The sequence below is a fragment of the Sturnus vulgaris genome, chromosome 5 (assembly GCF_052056855.1).
Source record: "Sturnus vulgaris isolate bStuVul1 chromosome 5, bStuVul1.hap1, whole genome shotgun sequence".
NCBI lineage: Eukaryota > Metazoa > Chordata > Aves > Passeriformes > Sturnidae > Sturnus > Sturnus vulgaris.
This window is the reverse complement of record NC_142247.1, coordinates 42,469,297-42,487,994: the sequence shown is the minus strand read 5'-3', so window position 1 is coordinate 42,487,994 and position 18,698 is coordinate 42,469,297. Positions and strand designations below refer to the sequence as shown.

Below are 18,698 nucleotides of genomic sequence, written 5' to 3'. Positions count from 1 at the left end.
TGATGTGCAGGCAGAGCACACTAACAGGGTTGGGTGTTCCAGGTGGGGCAGAACACAGTGTGCTTTCATCTGACATATACTGATTATCCAAAATAAGTGCACTTCATCTGCTCTGTGACGGAAAGAATTACTTTCTAGCATCACCAGAAATAAAATACTATACTTTGACTATTTGTATATTAAGTAGAAAAATAACTAAAGCCTGTTGTTTGAACAGTTTTAAATGCATAAGTCAATTTAAAACTGCACAATCCTCATATGGATTTGGGCTATGATGATACTATATCTTTCTGATTGTGGGACAATAATCCTTATTATGCGTTATTCTAAAGTTTGTTCCGTTCTTGCTCTGGTAAAGCCAAATCAAAGCCATCAAATCAGGGCCATGTGGGTACTGGCATCGGTGAGAAACATAGCCCTTAGCAGAAAATAGGTTAGAAGTTAGTATTTCTGCTTCTACGTTGTCATAAAGCTGCTGAAAGCAGATCCCGAGAATCTTTATGTGAAATAAAAACAACACACAGCAGTGCAAAGGAGGTCTCTATTTAAAACTACCCTCTAACCTTTCTGTTCTCTACGTCTTAGGAAAGGATTTCCCCGAAGCAGAGAGCAGGACCTAGAGCAGAAGCAGAAGAGAACTGATGGCTAGATGGCAGGGAGAGACAGAGTGGACTGCCTGGAGGTGGGAGCATCCCATACTCGATCCAGATGAAGAAATAAATGATGACTCTGAAACATAACACAAGGTTTATCATGACAGGAGTGAAAGGTTATAAAACCTAAACTGTTTATTTGTATGAGAACATAATGGTCCTTGTCATCGACGTGATGTTGAAAGGAATGACTTCCATCTAGGAGATGCAGAAAAACACAGGAGATAAATTTCAGTATAAGTAACAGTTTAATGTAATAAGATCGAAAAAGAACAGGGATATGGAAATTAGGGATGACACTGTAATAATGTAAGTGTAACATTTGGCAGCAGCAGTACCATTCAAGGAAAAACAAATACTAATCAACATCAGATGTATTGATATTTTAAAATAGACTTTATTTAATGCCAATAAATATAAAGAAATCTTAATATTCAGAAACTAATAGCAAACATTCTTAGAAAAAATACAAAAAATACACTCTTACATTCTGAATTTTGTTGACATACACAGAGTCTAAAACAGTCGTGATAGTCTGTAATTTATGGTGCTTGTTAAGACAATGAAACGATCACTGGTCCAAATTCACCCTGACTTCAATAGATCTGTACAAAGAAGGAGTTTGGCCTAAATATCAAGTGTAGAAAAAAGGTAAAATGGATTCAGAGTATAAAACAAATCCTGATTTTCCCTTCAAGCAGATCTTTAATAAGTGATCAAGCTTAAAAAAATAAAATTACAAATATTCATACGTTGGCAACTGGCCCCCAGCATTTTGTTCCTATGCCTCCACAGAGCTTCCTGCGTGCAAGCAGAGCACATTTCAGCAGCTAGAGGTAGAGGCTTCAGAAACTGCACAGCTCCAATCAAACTAATAAAATGCAATTTTTAGGCACTGTGTTGGTTTTCATCTTCTTTCTCTGATTCAGAACTCTGCTGTTAATAACACTGGGCACATGGTAAACTGAACTGAATTCCTGATGTAATGTCTTCTGAAATGAAACGTTACAGCTACATTAGCAAGGAACGTGTCATTTCAGAAGCAAATTACTAGAGCAAAAAGTTAATGTTGGCTAGGTGATGCCCATGCAGAGCTCACTATTCTCTTCAGCCCAGCTCTGGTTTCAGCTCTGCAGACTATGTGCCTGTCAGCAACCATTCTGTGCTTATCTAAAAGCCACCTTCTGGGTCAGTTTGAACCAAAAGGAACTCAGTCCATGTGTGCCCAGATTAGTCTGTGGTGTCTCCCAGAAAATGGAGACAAGTGGAAGACAGGTTTCAAAAGCACATTTGTCATCTGAACAAAAAAGACTACGTAGAAACACACTCAGGGCTGATTAGGATTTTATTATGGGAGGAGCCCAAGCCATAGGCACATAGGCTTTGCTGATGGAATGGGTTTTTAAATTGTTATTTTAAAGGCAGGAATATAAACTCTTTATGACACTGAGGGCTAACCCCCCCTTCAGGAAATTATGCCAACTGTAGGAAGGAATAACTTTGAGAGTCCCCAGGTATCAAACAAGGAGCAAAAGTCTAGACACTCCTGAAAATCAGTCTTAAGCTCTGCCACTGCTCACAGTATGACAATTAGTTTGTTTCCTAGTCTCTTTAGCTCTGAAAGAGCTTCCTTAAGATCAAATAATTACCTGAAATGGTCCATTTTGCGCTTCATTCCCTCCCCCCCCCCTTTATCACAGGATGTTTTCTTACCTGCCCCAGCTCTCTAACACCACACCTGGAAAAGTATTTAAGGCACACTGTGCTGTGATCACTGATGAGGGAATAAAAATGCCATCTCTCATCTGAACACAACTGCAAATGAGAAAGGTCCAGTTGAAAGTTAAAATTAAAAGCTCCAAGTATGAAAGGAGCTGACTGTCCTTTCCAGCCCAACTCATTTTGCACAGGGAAATCCTGAGTACTTCACTAGAATTGTTCCTTGAAACAGTTTTTTGACAAAACTGTGTTTTAATTGGAAGTTTGGTATATTATGCAGTGACAGGACCAGAGGCAGTGGGCACAAACTGCAACACTTTTTCACCGTGAGGGTAACTGAGCAGTGGCATAGGTAGTCGCCATCCCTGGAAATATACAAAAAAGAGAAGACCAGCCTTGCTGAACAGAGAGCTTTGGCTGAAACTTAGGTAAAAAAGGAGAGCTGATGACCTTTGGAAGAAGGGGCAGACAGCTCAGGAAGACTAATGCTATGAGGTTATGCAGGGAGAAAATTAGAAGTGCCCAAGCCGAACTAGAATTTAATCTGGCTACTGCTTCAAAAGATAATAATAATAATGTTTCTATAAACATATTAGAGACAAAAGGAGGGCTAAGGAGACTCTTGATCCTTTACTGGATGCGGTGGAAAACACATAGACAAAGGATGAGGAAAAGGCTGAGGTAATCAATGCCTTCCTTGCCTCAGTCTTAAGTAGTTCCAGTTGTTCTCTGAGTACCCAGCCCCCTGAGGTGGGAGACAGGGGCAGGGAGCAGAATGAAACCCTCATAATCCAAGGGGAAATGGTCAGTGACCTGCTACACCACTTAGACAGACACAAGTCCCTGGGGCGAAAAGGCTGCTGATCTGCTCACAGCTTGGGCAGACCTATTGTTTACTAGATAAAAAACTGGCTGGACGGCCGGGCTCAGAGAGTGGTATTTTAAAGACATGTAGATATGGCACTCAGGGACATGGTTTAGTTGTGGACTTGGCAGTGTCAGGTTAATGGTTGGACTTGATGATCTTAGAGGTCTTTTCCAGTCTGAATGATCTTATGATTCTGTAAAGTTTGCTTCAAAAGACAGGCTTGAGTTACATGGCACTCAGTATTTGGAGATTTTTCCTGCAAAATTCATATGTTTAATTCCTTCTGATTGTTGACTGGATAAAATACATCTTCTAATTGCTAGTTTCTCTAAATGGACTGCATACGTAAAAAAGCTATATGAATAATCTGGCTAAAAATTCTGCACATCTATTGCATTTAAGAAGAGTACAAAACTACAAACATAAAGTAATCACCTGGTTTATAGAGTACAGGCATATTTTTATTTTTTAAAAAGGTTTTGGTTTTCATGATTTATATAAATTGGTCCATGAAAACTTTTAAAAGAGAAAGCAAGTTAATAATATGCAATATCACTGCTTCAGGCACAAAATAGCCCTCCACATACATGCCTAATCTGTAATTCCCTAATTCCCAGTTTGCAGCTGGAGCCAAAACAAGCAAGCAGACCTGCAGCCTGATTTGAAGATGACTGATGGCTGTAGCTTATGCCTCTCCACCTCTGACATCCTTTCGTATTATTTAAAGCTTCATAGGATGGTTAAGGCCTATTAAATGGTTTATTCCAATCTCCGGTCTCAATAGATTCATAGTCTTGTCAGAATTCACTTTATTACACAAAGGTGTATCAAAATGTTCAGCTGCACATTCGTCCTATGTCAAAACCTCAGGGAAGAGCACGTCCTGGTGTGAGAGAAATGCAAAAGACAGCCCTCCACAAATACTGATTTAGTATGTAAAAAGACTTTTAACACTTACTGCTTTTACAGGTGAGAGACCTTCAAGGCTATGAGCATTTAGCTCAGAGTGGGCGAGTGAACTAAGGAAAGTACATTGACTGGGGAAAGATAAAATGCCTGAGTTTTCTACTCCCTTGGAGTGCTGTAAGGTCAGTTTGTATGCATTGATTTCAAAGGCAATTCTCCTGTTTACACAAAGACTGATGAACAGGATGGGCTTACAGTCCTGTTGCTTTTTTTGATCCAAGTCCATGATTAATTGAAATGTCTTGTTATCCATTTAAGTCTCAGTATGCATAGCTGACTCAGAGTTGCAAACAACCACGCTTAGTATGTCAATTCCAGTGGCTTAACATGGGATTTTGAGTTGCATTTTCTTTCTTTTTCCTTCATGTTTGGCTTTTCCTCTTCATTTTATAGCTGAGGTTTGCATTAGCAAGCAATCAAAACTCCTTCATTAGATGCGATGATATTCTTAGAGCAAATAATTCATGTTCTTAAGGTTTTATTCAAGTCAGACTAGTTATCTAATAGCTGATGCCTAAGAAAGTAGAAAGCAGCCTAGGTGTTTGGGAATTAATCTGCATCTTCTAAAGATGATAAATAAATTTTACCTTAATCTTTTTTTTTTTAATGTCCTAAAAAGCTGTTTAAAAAAAATGATAACTCTTATCTTCATTGCAGCGGTTCCATTTGTCCAAGGGAAGCTGGTAAATGAGAATGTAAGAGTTGAAAGAAACAATGTTTTGTAAATCCAAAGTGCTTGATAGCTATTGGTAATATCTGAATAGGTAGTAGCTGTCCAGGTACTGTTATACCACATGAAAAAGTACTTATTCATCTTTAGGTTGGAAAGTGCTGTCTGCTCCTTTGATGATTTTGTCGGCTATTTTGCCTATGTTTTTTGTCACACCTTTGAGATGATTCTCGTGTAATAGTTTCTGTGTGAGGTATTTCTCTCGTTTGACCTTGCTCTTGGTCTTTTGTGATACATCCGGAATTATATATGAAATAATAAACTTCACAAAGTATATGACATGCTGGGAAAGGTGAAAACGAAAAAATGTCAGTCAGGCTGAACAGGACATTATTATAATTATAAATGAAATGTCACTTTTCAGAATGTCACTTTTCAGTCTTAAGACTCTGAGCTGATTCACAACTAGTATCTAACATTGTAGAAAAAGATTTTTAAAAGATATGACTAAGATAATTATCTGATAAACAAGAATTTCTGATTTTCCAATCCTGATTTGAGCAAGGACTTCTCTGCCTGCTTTGGGAAAACTCACTGGTACACACTACTTCCCTCCTGCATGGAAACACTGGTTATAGTTTCCTATAAGATTTTTTAGGTTTCTTCAAATGACTGGGGCAATTACTTTTCTCTGATACAGGAAATCTGCTCGAACCAGTTTCTGATTACTTCAGTAGTCCCAGGATCAGGCCGTAAATACATTTTATAATTAAATAATATCCAATACCTCTCTCTTTTCATCTTGGACTGATTCCCATCTTTCAAAAATCCAGGCTGTAGCTGCAGAGGAAGGAGCAATTGCTTTTTGATGATCACCTAGAGACTCACTTCTTACAGTGACTGTCTTTATAGACTTCACTCTGCCACGTATTTTACCTGTATTATGTACATGTATTATGTACTGGTATCATATATATGCATTCAGGACGCTGTGTGCAAACTTCCTCCTAAATGCATGTATTCTATTTCTGCTATTAAAAATTATTCTACAGTTCTTGAGAAAAGAGGCTGCAGATATGTGAGGCAATCGCCAGCTGACGTCATGATTTCAGGGAATTCTTTTTCTAATGCTGCTACCGTGAATTTACATCTCCCAAGTTCTTGCTCATGCTAGCACACATCACCAGCTCTGATAGCTGTGCCTGGACCGAATGCCTCCGAAGGATTTTCTGCAGGGAGGGAAGAGGCTAAATAAGCAATACTCAACCCCCCCATACACTGACCTCCATGACAATGATGAAAGCCAGCTTGGCTGCAATGACATGCCAGTAGTATATGTTGTGCTCGTATTGGTGCTGGTGACCAGGAGGGTAGCGGAGATCTCGGTATCTGAAAGCAATGCAGGAAAGTCAGGAGCGGCTCCCTGGCATCTCTGCAGTACGGCACTGCGGCCAGAGGATGGAGCACGACATGGCCCTGCTTAATGCGTCCCGAACAGTCAGCTCGGGAAACTGCTGTGATGCTGTCTAGCATATCTGCTAGATAAGCCATATTTGGCCGAAATGTAGTATTTTTGCCATTTTAGTGATAAAAATTTTAAGGTGCTTTTTTTTTTTTTTTGAAAAGTATCAGCTAGGAGAAAGCCAAATTAAAATAAGAATTTTCTGAGTAGCTCAAACTTATGGGTGAATATTTCCACTCCATTCTGCCATTCAAAATAAGCTGGGTTTTCCTGTGTTTTAATATTTCTTATGTGACGTTGTTAACTGAACTAGATGGCTTAGATATAAAAACCATTATTTTTGTAATTGGAAATGACAAATTCTTCTTTGACACTTGCCTGCATGTCGTTTGGTTCCCAAACCAAGGGGAAAAAGGCTTGCTTGCATTCTGGAAGTCTGATATATTGAAGACAGAAAGTGTGCTGTTTATATAGCCCTTCATAGTGTGACTGCTATGACTCCCGTAAGGAGGGACTGAAAAGGACCAGTAATAAACCAGACGAGGAATCATGTCAGATGTAAAAGCAATGATCATAGCCTGCATTTCAGAAAGAGAAGACAAAAAAGCAGAGCAGCATTAAAGAAACAAGCTTTAATATGCATTATTTTGCCATATACTTATAATCTCAAAAGTTAGCATATAAGCTAAAAATAGAAAATATGTTCTTTTCTTGTCAGTGGTTGTTCATTCTGTAAATGAGCATGTAGTCTCTCATAGGCACAAAACAATCCCTTTCTGGCATGTGCACTCTGTACAGTTTCTAAATTATACTAGCTCTGTTGAATGCCTTAAAACACTTATACTAGAAGACACTTCTTTCATGTGCATGCAGAGGAGATCAGCAAATGTGCTTCTTATGAGTACTTATGAGATGCTTAAAAAAATTCTGCCTAAAGAAACTAATGGAAACAACAGAAGAGTTCTTCAGTAACAGAAAATTAAATGTCATCAGGTTCTCTGATGTCTGAGTAAAGGAATTAAATAAATTAGATCTATAACTGATCCATCTCTGGTCCTAGAAAAATCCCACCCTTTCTGAGGTGCTAGCCAGCCCAAACTCATCTTGGTATTTGCTGCCTCCTACTATAGTGTAGTACATGTGGAAACTGCTCTTGATGCCAAGATAATTTTTTTAGTAGCAGTTGCATAGTGCTGTTTTATATGACGTGACCATTTGTTTTTATCTTGCTCCCAAGAGAGTCCCTGTCCTACTCAGTCTGCTAGTCACAAACTGAGTAGGAAATATGATCTGTGGGTTTGTTGTGGGAAGTTTTCTAAACCCATGAACTTCCCAAAACATCCTATTCTGGAGGACAGGTTAACTATGTTTAATCCAATTTCCTCCCCTGCTACTGCAAGTTCAAAAGGTTTCCCTGTGAGGAAGACTTTCCACTGGCAAGATCTACAGCTGAGTATTTAGCAAGAGGCTGCCCAGCCGACTCATGACAACAGGCATCTCTGGTGCCCAGCACCTGGGAAGGAGTAACCTGCTGCACTCCAGGACTGAAAGAGAAGTGTTTTGTCCCATATCAGGATAAAAATACCCACTTGACAACATGGACGGACAGAATGAGAGCAGAGACATGGAGGAGAAAGGAGGGAAGCAAGGATCTGATGAGGATGGGGGAAGGAGGCAGAGATGTATAAAAGAGGCAGAAAAAGCTACAGGAAAATTTTGGGACAGAATTAGGGGCAAAGTCAAACAGTAATGGGTAACAGAGGAACATAAAAACTGGTTAATATCTGTATTTTATTCCCCATCATGCCAGTCTGCAATTCATGAGGTCTGGATTTCCTTATTTTGATGACATAAGACAAAAAATTTCCATTTTTGTGCAGCATTCCCAGCCAGACAGTCCCAGCCTGAGGAGATATTTGTAAAATTTGTGGGAAAAGGGAAGGAGAGAGGAGAAATGGAGAAAAAAAGTGGATACCTGTTCTACAGTTCCTTGAACAATGCTTTGGTGGCAGTGCTAGCTAAATCAACCTCCTGCCTCTGCCTCTCGCAGTTGACTTGTGCACTGTGCTGGCTTGGCCATTCCTGGCCCCATGCAGCAGATCAGATAACAATGCTGATCTGACTGGGAATCACCACTGGATCCTTTCTTTGGTCTGATTCATCATGTGTTCATAGAGTGCTGATGCCAGCACAATGCAAGAGACAGCACTGGGGGAGAAAAACAGGGAAGGGAAAGAGCAGGGAGCTGAAAAGGGGGCAAGACCCACCCCACCTCAAGTGACACCTCTGCCAAATGATATCCTAGTGTCTTGCCTTTTGAGCTGGTTTACTTTGAAGAACCTGAGAAGCTAAACCGTAGTTAAGATAAACTGTAGTTAAGATAAAAGTTACAGGAACAATCCCTTTGAGACTGTGGTCCAAGATCTGTATTTAGTTCTCCAGAATATTGTTACAAATGAGTTCAGCTGAGAGAAAGTTCGGCTGATGAGAAATAAAAGGGAGGCATCCTAGGTCTAAAACTCTTTGAAAATTTTCAAGGATAAGGTGTTTTTCTTGTACTGCACTTTGGCTTACATCAAATGTAGTTGGCATGCACTTTTAAATACTGTTTTTAAGCATTACATGCCAGTGTGAAATGAAGTGAAAATTATGTGTTGTTTATATTTACATGCTGAGTAGGTGTTTTTGACTGACAAGAAGTATATATTATTGTTGCAGTTGCAGGGAGGCGACCTCACAGCTAAATTACTCTGTTTTTAACTCTGAAGTATAGTTAAAAGTAGAGTATTTGTAGTGCGAATTACAAGCATAGAAAATTTTTGTTAAATAAACTTTCTTTCTGTTCATTAGCTCATCTAGTCAGACCATAAATGAATTAATATCAACAGTAAGGCAAAAAAATTTATTCTCCCTTTGGACCAAATGAGTTTGATGCTGCTTATTTGTATCAGAAAGATGCTGGAATATGGTATTTACGGAGCTTAATATTTGATCTTACTGAATCTTTTTTGCAAGGTCCCAGGTCTCTCATCATGCTAAATCTGAACCCTGTCTCACTCTCCTCCCTCTCTCAGAATGATCTCCAGATGTGCTCTGGAGAGCTTCAAGGACAGAAATATGAGAGCTAATCCTACAGCATCCTCACAAAGGAAAAACTTTTTTCCTCTTGAATTATGGGCTGCATTTCAGAGTATTGCACTGGAGAACTACAAACAAACAGCACATTCTTCATTTACCAAGCTTTACTGCACATAATTTTCCATTTATACCATAACTAATTAAAATCAGTCTTCAAATCAACAACAGATGCAATAGGAAGTCCAGTGCCTCACGGCAACTTTCAAAACTGGTAGCTTTGTGCAAAAGTTGCTTGCAAGGGCTAGCAGCTGCTACAAAGGTAACATGCATGAAGGAGAAGATGATACACTACCCAAGTATAATCAGCTGTAACAACTCACGTAGAAGAGAAGAAACACTTTCTGTGTACTAAGGTAAAATCAAGGCAGGGTTGGTAAAGGAAAGCCTGATGACTTGGATCAGTTCCTGATGTCAAACAAGAAAAGGAACACACTTAAAGGAGGAAAACAGCTTCTAGCATTTGCTCAAGCACATGGCTTTATGGCCCACACTTCATTAGCAATAAATAGCAACCTCTTTGAGGTCCTCACAGCACGTGCAGTGGGACTGTGTGAACATGACAGTTTCTGGAGCTGAGCCCCTGGCACGCCAGCAGCCCCACGGAGGCGAGCAGCTGATGCCCTGTTCACACTGACATCAACTCCAGAAAGCAGGGCACAAACACATCCCTAACAGAAGCCTATACATGGCCAAGTCAACGTGAGCCACATTAACTCTGCCCCGAATACCATGAGAATTGTGATAAGGTACAATATTTTAAAGTAACCTTAAGATACATGTTCAACTTCTAGTTTCATATTGGTATTACAAGATCCAGCTGGATTGACTAGGAAATATGGATATTTGATCCAGTAGCATAACATTTTTGGACCTCTCTGATAACAGAAGAAAACCTTGTTGAAGCAAACTTGTCGAGAAAGACTATTCCCCATGGATAATCTGTGGTGTTATTGTCCCTGCAGAAGAAACCAGTGGTTATTGCTCCTTTTAAAAAAGGCCAGCAGCAAGAACTTTCTGTAAGTTAATACGTAATAGTTACTGTTTAAGAATAAGCAATCAAATACACTGCAGTGATAAATAACAATGGCTTATTTTTCTTCCCATAATGCAGCCTACAAATACAGTATCAGTGAATTGACACAAAAATGTGAAAGGTCTGAATTTCATTGTTAGAAGTATATTAATCAGATTTTTTTTCTTATTTTCAGGAAACTCTCTTAAAATTAATTTTCTTTGTTATCTACTTAAAAAAATTAAGTACAACTGAAGAAGAGATTAGTGTCCAAATGCTCAGAAAATTAATTCTGATCTGCAGTTTTGAGCACACATGGTATTTTTAAGTACTGAATTTCTTAAGCTGAATTTCTATTTTAAGAAGGTGTGCCTTAAGGATCATTTCAGTTGCATTGCCACACACAGCATTCTCACATTTGGATGTAGCACCTGCAGTGAGGCATTCTATCTTTTGCAGCTGTTGGCACCATACTTACATTGGTGACCACGGCCAAAATGGCTATGCCCTGCAGGATGGGTTGCCAGGCACCAATGTCTTGTGCCTTCTGTGGAACCATGCGCCTGAATTGGGTTGTCAGCTTCCACGCATCCAAGCGGATCTCCAACATGTTGTTAATAAGAGCCAGGAGAGGAGCCAGGGGGAACGACGCCACAAACAGGGTCACAAAGCCAAACTGTATCACTATGAAAGGGAGAGGTTACATGCATTGATGAGGCTTTCACTTACTGCAGATAAGCAAGTGTAGGTATGTATAGTTTATATACTCCAAACTCAGATGGGAGAAACAAGGAAGAGTAGCTGGGTTCCTAGCGAATCTTCTGGATGAGAAAAAAATAGTAGTACAACAGTACTGGAAAAACCTGCTAGGTAAAGGGGACAAGAAAATATTACAAATCACAACATAGCATGAGGAACTATTCTGGGTGTTCAAATATCCATTTTTTTCTGACATCTTTATCATGAAGACCTGGAAATCTCATGACTATCTGCAACTGTACTGAACTGGAAGGCCCAAATCAACAATCATCTTATTGCTGTCTGAGTACTGCCTTAAGTACACTGACAATGTTGTCACAGAATGGATGGTGGCAACAAACCAGCCATGGCCTGCCAGCTCCCTGGTGACTGCAGACCTCCAGCAGAGCAGTCTGACACAGGGCTCTGCTATGATGCCTAAAGCGGGGGAAATTATGCCTTGGGTTTTAGCTTTTATTTTTTTTTCAGATTCTCTCTTGCTTGGTGTGTAACTCTGAAACTTCATATTAGGTGTTATAAGTTCTCTTCACAGGGTAGTTAGACAAAACAATCCCTTCCTAGCTAGAGAATCAAGGACAACTGATACCCAAAAAGCGAAAACAACGGTGAAGGGGAAGGGGCAAGCCAGGGGGCTGAAACTTCATAGCCTGGGGCTGTGGTTGGATAATTGACCCCAATATGGAGATGAACCAAAACTTATAAAAGCGTAAAACTCATGACCGGGTTCCATCTTGGATTTGATTTGGGTGTAGCTCCGGCTGGGCTCTTGCACTGCCCAAAGTGTATCCTCTCAATAAATACCTGTTTTATTCATTTTGCTCTGTCTAGTCTCTGTTCCAGGTCAGCCTTCCCAGGCATCAGCTATGCAACACCAGAACATGACAGGGCTCTGACATTTGAATGCATTTCTCACAGGATTAGGCAAGGAAGTAGTAGTACTTCACCTTGTACAATCACATGCTCTTTCCCAGTTATAAAATGGATTAAGGTTTAGCTACTTAATAAAAGCTTGTAAAACCATCTGTAATGGCTCAATCAAAACTTGTCCCAGAAAACATGGTTGTCTCCTCTGTTCACCATATTAAGCATTGCCTGTATGAAGATTTTCTCTAGAACATGTCTGTATTTAGAACATGCAGTGGTAGTGAATCCAGACAAAACTGTTCCTTACCCATTTCAAGATACTCATAAAATAGTCCAAGTTTTCCAATGGGCTGGAGGTGGTAGTCATGTTCCCAACGTGGAACAACTTTTTCTGATCTAGCAGCTGCAGAGTATCTTCCAATTAAATTCTTGACCAAACTATCAGACAGGGAGAAAAAGAACACTAACATTGGTAAAAGAACCTAAAAAGTTGAGTAAATGAAAAAAATAATTGGCATTTCTGCTGTTATAGGTTTAAACAATGGATTTATTTATTTCTGAATTATTCAAAACTTCCTTCCTTCCTTTTATTGCCTTATTCTAAAAGTGGGTTTTTACAAACTATAAATAAGAGTGTAAAGGGGCAATATACCAGAATCATAGTGATTTATATTTACTAAATGAGTTAAAGTGGTAACTTATATATGCCTTTTAAAAACTCAATGTATAACAACAAATCATTCCAATGAGTACTAAGCAAGTCTTCAGTTAATATTCTCATAGCTTCTACTACCTCAGTTTTGAATATTCAATCTGAAACACATCAAGTGTGACTTGCAGAGGAAGGAAGAATTTCTGATTAGAATTAAAATCAGTTAAAACAACAGAGACAGGAGCCCAGACTACCAAACCGAAAGAGACTCTGAGGACAAGTCCCATTCTTTCAGAATACAATATGCACTTACCACACTCAGTGACCCAGTGCCTGACAGCATCAAGCAAAACAGTATTTGTCAAATATGAAAGAGCAGATTACTCAAGAGTTTGAACTTACGGAAGAAGCACTTCTTGAATGTTGTTCCAGATAGCTTTCCCTCCTACTATGATGGCAAGCTGGGTTGTGAGCTCGAGGAGACATCCACCTGGATCACACTGAAGGTTAGGAGAGACAGGAAAATGTTTTGAAGTTGGGTAACTTTTCAGGCATGAATGAAGCATTTAAAATTATGCATTACTGGTTTATTGTAATAACATTACTGAAAGCAACTGAAGAAGACTGTCTAGGCAAACCTTTCCAGTAAGGTATGCAAAAGCAAATTCCAGGCCACATATGGCAGGTTGACAGAACACCAGTGAAAGAGTGAAATACCAGGTGAAGTCATGCAGCTCTGTGCTATCACCAGGTTAGGGTCACCCAGTAAAATATGAATGCTTCTGCTGATATTCTCTCCTTTCTGTGTGCCCAGTCACAGATTGTAGGACCATGGTGAAATACACTTTTCTGGGTATATGTAATACATTTCTAAGCCCAATTGGTCTTGAGCCATATTCTTTTATGCTAGAGGCTAGGAGGCAATTAGCTTGGGAGGCAGTCACTTTTTAAACCCTAATGTTAAATATGTACAACTATGTTTTGCTTTATACATTCCTAACTGCAGCACAATACTCAGACTAATTCTACATTCTACATTCTTACCTCTTCATTGCGATACTTTCCTAGCCAATAAACTGGACTTCCAGGGTGACCTACAAATTTACCCTTAAAGAAGGCTATGTAGAAGCATGAAGAATAGTAGTTGACAAACTGGAACAAGAACATCTTTGTGGTCAGACTGTTTTCATAATCAGTCTGTGTCCTTGGAAGTTCTGCAATGAAGGAAAAGTTAATAAAGAATAAATTAAAAAAAACCAACCCAACCAACAAGCTGTTCTAGAGCCTCAGCTGCAAAGTATCTTTGTGCCTCATATTCCTTTATAAACTGAGAGCATTATCATTTAGATTGTACGTAATCCCCATGTATACTGTAACCATCATATAATTCTAAAGCTGTATGGGTTGTATAAAGAAAAGAACTTGTTCCCTGACAATAAAGAACGAGAAGAAGCAAAAATTCTAATAACTCAGGGAAAGAAAAAGCACCCAAATCCAGCAGACTCAGGCAAGATGCAAATGTAACACTTTGGACTGATGAAACAGTATTAAATGAAAACACCACACTACTTCATGCATCTAAAGTAAAAGAGCTACTTTAATGCTGACGTCCTCCATATAGAGAATAATATTGCTCGTGATTGTTTATCTATTTAACAACATCAGAGTGGTATGTAGCTTTGGAATGGTGACCTTAGTTCACTTATTTACAAGAAAATAGCTATTTTCCCCATAAACAAAAGCCAATATAATTGAATGTGTTATGCCTTGCTGATCTGTTTTCATAAAGCTTGGTTGTTATAGTAATTTTCTTTGCTTTGTATGTTTCACAGGCACAAACAACTGATCTTTCATGCTGCCTATGTAAGGACTTTTCAGGCAAAGAGCTGAATATCATATTTCTCTGATATTGACAGAATCTATATTGGAAAATTTCTAGGTGGTATTGTGTGATTTTGTGGGAAAATTCTGAAAGATGTGGTACAGGCATTCATTTACTCTAATACCTACTACACATATAAATGCTAAATTTTCTAGCTATTTTACCCCACATTTCCATCTGAGGTACAGCAGCAGCATACCGAAGTCAGTGATCACGATTGCCACTTTTTCATAGATGATGTTGAGAATCATAATGACAATGAAGCTGATGAGTGAAGCAGTTACTGATGTGGCTGTCTGTGGAGTCAGGTACTTGCGGATGGCCTCCGTTCCACTGATGTGCTGTGACAACTTTGCAGAGAACACCAGGAAAACTGAGAGCCTGTAGACAATGATTCCAACAACTGAAGCAATAATCAAAAGGATCTGCCAAGGGAATGCAAGAAAGATGTTCATGTTCAACCACCAGCATTAGGAAAAAGTGAGTTCAAAGCACTTTTTATGATAGGCAAAAGGAAAGCAATTTTGTGACTGTCATTCCATTGCAAGAGGACGATCAAATAAGATGCAAAGCAATAAATAGCAAATCCATAAAAGAAGCCTTTTTTCATGTAGCATAGTAAATCTGCAGGAAAAAAAAGAGATGGTCTGTTTTATGACTAATAACCAGGTTTATAGTGATGTAATCAAATCTTGCACCTCGAGGCATGTGATGGGAGAAAACTCTTCATATTGGACAGTTGGCAGGATGGCAAATGTAGCAGAGAGTCAACACTGATTATGGAGGGGGTTGCACTTTCTCTTCCACATGATACTATTATAGACTACAGACCCCTCAAAGGAATAGAAACATTTTAAGCCAAGTCATGTAGTCTGCAGTTGCAATAATGATCTCGGTATCCCATCTTGCTTGCGATCTCCTCTTTCTGCTTCTCTTCCTGCTTTTGTTTCTTGCTAGTTCTTTAGATATTATTCAGCTTAAAGGTCACGGGCTGTGTGTCTTATTTTCACTATCTCAGCAAACTGCCATGAACTACCTTCCCTGACCCCACACACAGTAACTATGCAGTAACACAAGGGACAAACCCAGAAATCTCTTCCCTCCAACATGAAGTCTGACCTATTTAAATCCAACTGCAAATCAGTATTCTTTCCTTTGTGTTTCAAATGTGTCAATGCTGAGGCTCTCCTGGGCTGCCAGACACTACTCTTTCTCCTGTCTGCATTCTATCACCGAGAATGAGGTCTTTTCCAGCTGCTTTTTGTGCTACAGATGAGGAGGACTTGCAGCATGCTAAAACCCAGAGCTTTTCAAGGCAATCTCTCTGAGCCCGCTCATTGTGTTATATATTGTGTCATGGTTGACTGGACTGCTTTCAATGTTTAGTTTTAATTAAAGTAGCAGTTCTGGAAGATTAAAGAGCACCCAGCTTTGCTCTGTTAAGTGAAACACAAAACCTGAAAGAGGTTGGGGACTGTGAGACACAATATGGAGGAATACAGCTGGAACAAATCAGACAGAAACAAGCAGGGAGGAGAGCATATAAACCAAAGTCTTCCCCTCACTGCCCCTTTAAAGTAAAGACATTTGTCTTAAAATAATGAAGAAAAAACCAACGGACCACCTTCACAAGCATAACTCACAAGCTACAGCTGCAAGATATTTTGATACTGTATGCTAATAGTATTGGGTGACTACAGCTACCTTCTCCAAGTGGGTCCATACCTTATGGACTTGATTTATGCACGAGATGGAAATTCAACTGAAACTGTTCCATTCTCATTTTTTGTTCAGTTCAGGAGGATCATTTTTTAGACATTTATTAGAAAAGTAAATTTATGACAGGAATGAATAAGAGAAGAACTTTACCCAGAAGAAGATGGCACTTGTACAGAAAGTCATTCGTACACACTTCCCACATGCAGTGTATGGCACATATTCTTCTTGCTGTAAAAGATTAAGAAATAGATCAAGGATGCACACAATCTTCTTTCATATTTTTCGTGTGCTCCAATTAAACTCATGATTATACTGAGGGCAGAAAAAAAAGGAAAAAGTACCTTGTTTTGTTTCCTGGAAACTCAACATTTATTCATGATTTCAGAAGTCTTGCCTGATTACAGGTGTCTTTTTTTGCTGCCCCTTCTAAAATAAAAATGACTTCCATAGAGGTAGAGGGTCCTCAGCTCTTATTGACTTCAGCCATGACAGGGTGCATAGTCCTTTTGAATGGACCCATCCTTCTTGGCTGATCATGGTATCCAAGGTCATTATCTTTCAAACTTCAATGGCTAAATTTAGCAGGCACTAAAATTTTTGTCCTTGATGTCTGTACTTCTCAATGTATTCCATATGAACAATGGGATGGCTTCCCCAAGGAAAATGACTACCTCAATGTGGTACTGTGAAAATTCACTGAGTCTTTAAAGAATCTCTGAGGATCAAAATAAAATATTTTAGCATATTCCTCATTCTTTGAATGGTCTGAAAGGAAATTTCTAGCTATGACTTTATATAGTCAAGGTGGCATAGGTTTATAAGCTTTTAAACAGGAGGAGTCTTTTGACAGCATAAGATATAAAAAGAAGATCTATATAGGATAGTTTCAATTATGGCAGTTAATTTTGAAACTTTTCAAGTGCCCTCTAATAAACATTAGTATAACGTGGATGGAATGTGAAAGCAGTGCAAATGATTAGATAAAAGACAGAGTAATCTATTGACAGAGAATAATAAAAAGTGAAACTGAACTTGAGTAAGCCGCCAAAGCTAAAGATACTCAATTGTATAATAAATAGGAATCTAAAATAAGATCCTCATAAATATGAATCCTCTGTCATTGAAATAAGGTTTATCCTTATCTCTGCAAGTTTGTTGTTATTAATCATAATTTCATCCATATACACTTAGGAACAATAGCTATTTATACATGTTTTAAACAGAAACATCTTCTGTTAAGAAAATATATAATAATGCAACGTTTCCCTTATTCACCATTTTTCCTGATGCATTCCTAGGCAAAGATAGCAAATGCTCTGTGATCTTGGCCTCTGGAAGCAACAATTAATAATTTCTTGGGGGATTTAATAAAGCAGACTTAGTCTTCTAAGCTGGGGAGAATACCTATTTCTTTTTACTTAAGGCAAAGGAACCTCAGCAGTGCAAGGTCCTCAAACAGGCAACTACTTTAAAGTGCTTTTGGTTGTATGTCAGTTCCCTCTCCCTGCATCTGTACTTTATCAAGTCACTGTTTTCAGGCCAGCTTATCAATTTGAGGCACTGCTGATTTATAAAGCTCCAGTCCCGATTCACCATTTTCATAGTGTCTGCTCACAGCCTGTCTGTAGCAGTAACCATCATCAGTTATCAAAATATTTCTTACCTGTGTGATTTCATTCATCACTACATGAGTGCAGCGAGCTTCGTATTCTGGGCGAACTTGCTCTTCTTGCTCCAAGTACTCAACTGTGTCCCATTCATACTCCAGTTCAGCCTGCCGTCGCTTCCAAAACTCCAAGAAAAAAGTAACTATCCAAATGACAGACAAAATGAGCAATATCACATGAGTACTGGATACTGCTTGACCCCTCTGGGCTATAACACATGGCTGAGTATTCCATACAACTTTTCATAGACGTGGAATAAAACCTTTATTGGCTAATGCAATGGTGAAAACAACTTTATGCAATTATGCTTTTTGATGTATATGTACTTTAATATGAGAAATCTAAGGTAAATGGTGGTGTAACCACATGCTAAATAATTTATATACTTCATCTATGTATTTTCTTCCTGCCTAAGGCCAAAATATGAGCACTTTGGATTTCACATTACAGACTGCTTTGAAAAGGTTTAACATGGGATGCTTAAGAAACTAAGTTGTTTGGATAGAAAAATTAAACTCAGTATGCTAAAAACTGTTGCAGGGAAGAACTCATGCTCATTCACGCTGCAATTTTTGTGTAGCCAAGTTATCAATTTTCAGACTACAAAAACAATGTTTGTTCATGTAAAACTGCTTAAATACAGCTTTCTTTCCTCCTTGGCTAGCAC

General features: G+C 38.9%; 1 protein-coding gene and 1 long non-coding RNA gene across 6 annotated transcripts in view; one reads left to right on the top strand and one right to left on the bottom strand.

Annotated features, from left to right (window-relative positions):
• Window positions 1-18,698, top strand: part of LOC148223679 (uncharacterized) — a 68,818-nt gene that overhangs the window by 2,142 nt on the left and 47,978 nt on the right. Inside the window, exon 2 of the long non-coding RNA XR_015803944.1 lies at window positions 586-15,125. This is a non-coding gene — a long non-coding RNA (uncharacterized LOC148223679). The remainder of the gene's footprint in view (window positions 1-585; window positions 15,126-18,698) is intronic.
• Window positions 883-18,698, bottom strand: part of ANO6 (anoctamin 6) — a 70,904-nt gene continuing 53,088 nt past the window's right edge. For 2 of the 5 annotated variants that reach the window (XM_014871123.2, XM_088165569.1), the window contains 10 exons: window positions 18,028-18,173; window positions 16,515-16,592; window positions 14,845-15,070; window positions 13,808-13,977; window positions 13,166-13,263; window positions 12,419-12,549; window positions 10,967-11,172; window positions 6,717-6,916; window positions 6,160-6,265; window positions 883-5,219 (listed from right to left, as the gene is read on the bottom strand). In XM_014871123.2, coding sequence (XP_014726609.1) covers window positions 5,013-5,219; window positions 6,160-6,265; window positions 6,717-6,916; window positions 10,967-11,172; window positions 12,419-12,549; window positions 13,166-13,263; window positions 13,808-13,977; window positions 14,845-15,070; window positions 16,515-16,592; window positions 18,028-18,173 — 1,568 coding nt within the window. In that variant the 3' untranslated portion in view covers window positions 883-5,012. Of the gene's footprint in view, window positions 5,220-6,159; window positions 6,266-6,716; window positions 6,917-6,951; window positions 10,433-10,966; window positions 11,173-12,418; window positions 12,550-13,165; window positions 13,264-13,807; window positions 13,978-14,844; window positions 15,071-16,514; window positions 16,593-18,027; window positions 18,174-18,698 lie in introns of those variants that run through there. The other 3 variants (XR_015803942.1, XM_088165571.1, XM_088165570.1) reach the window with 3 other exon arrangements.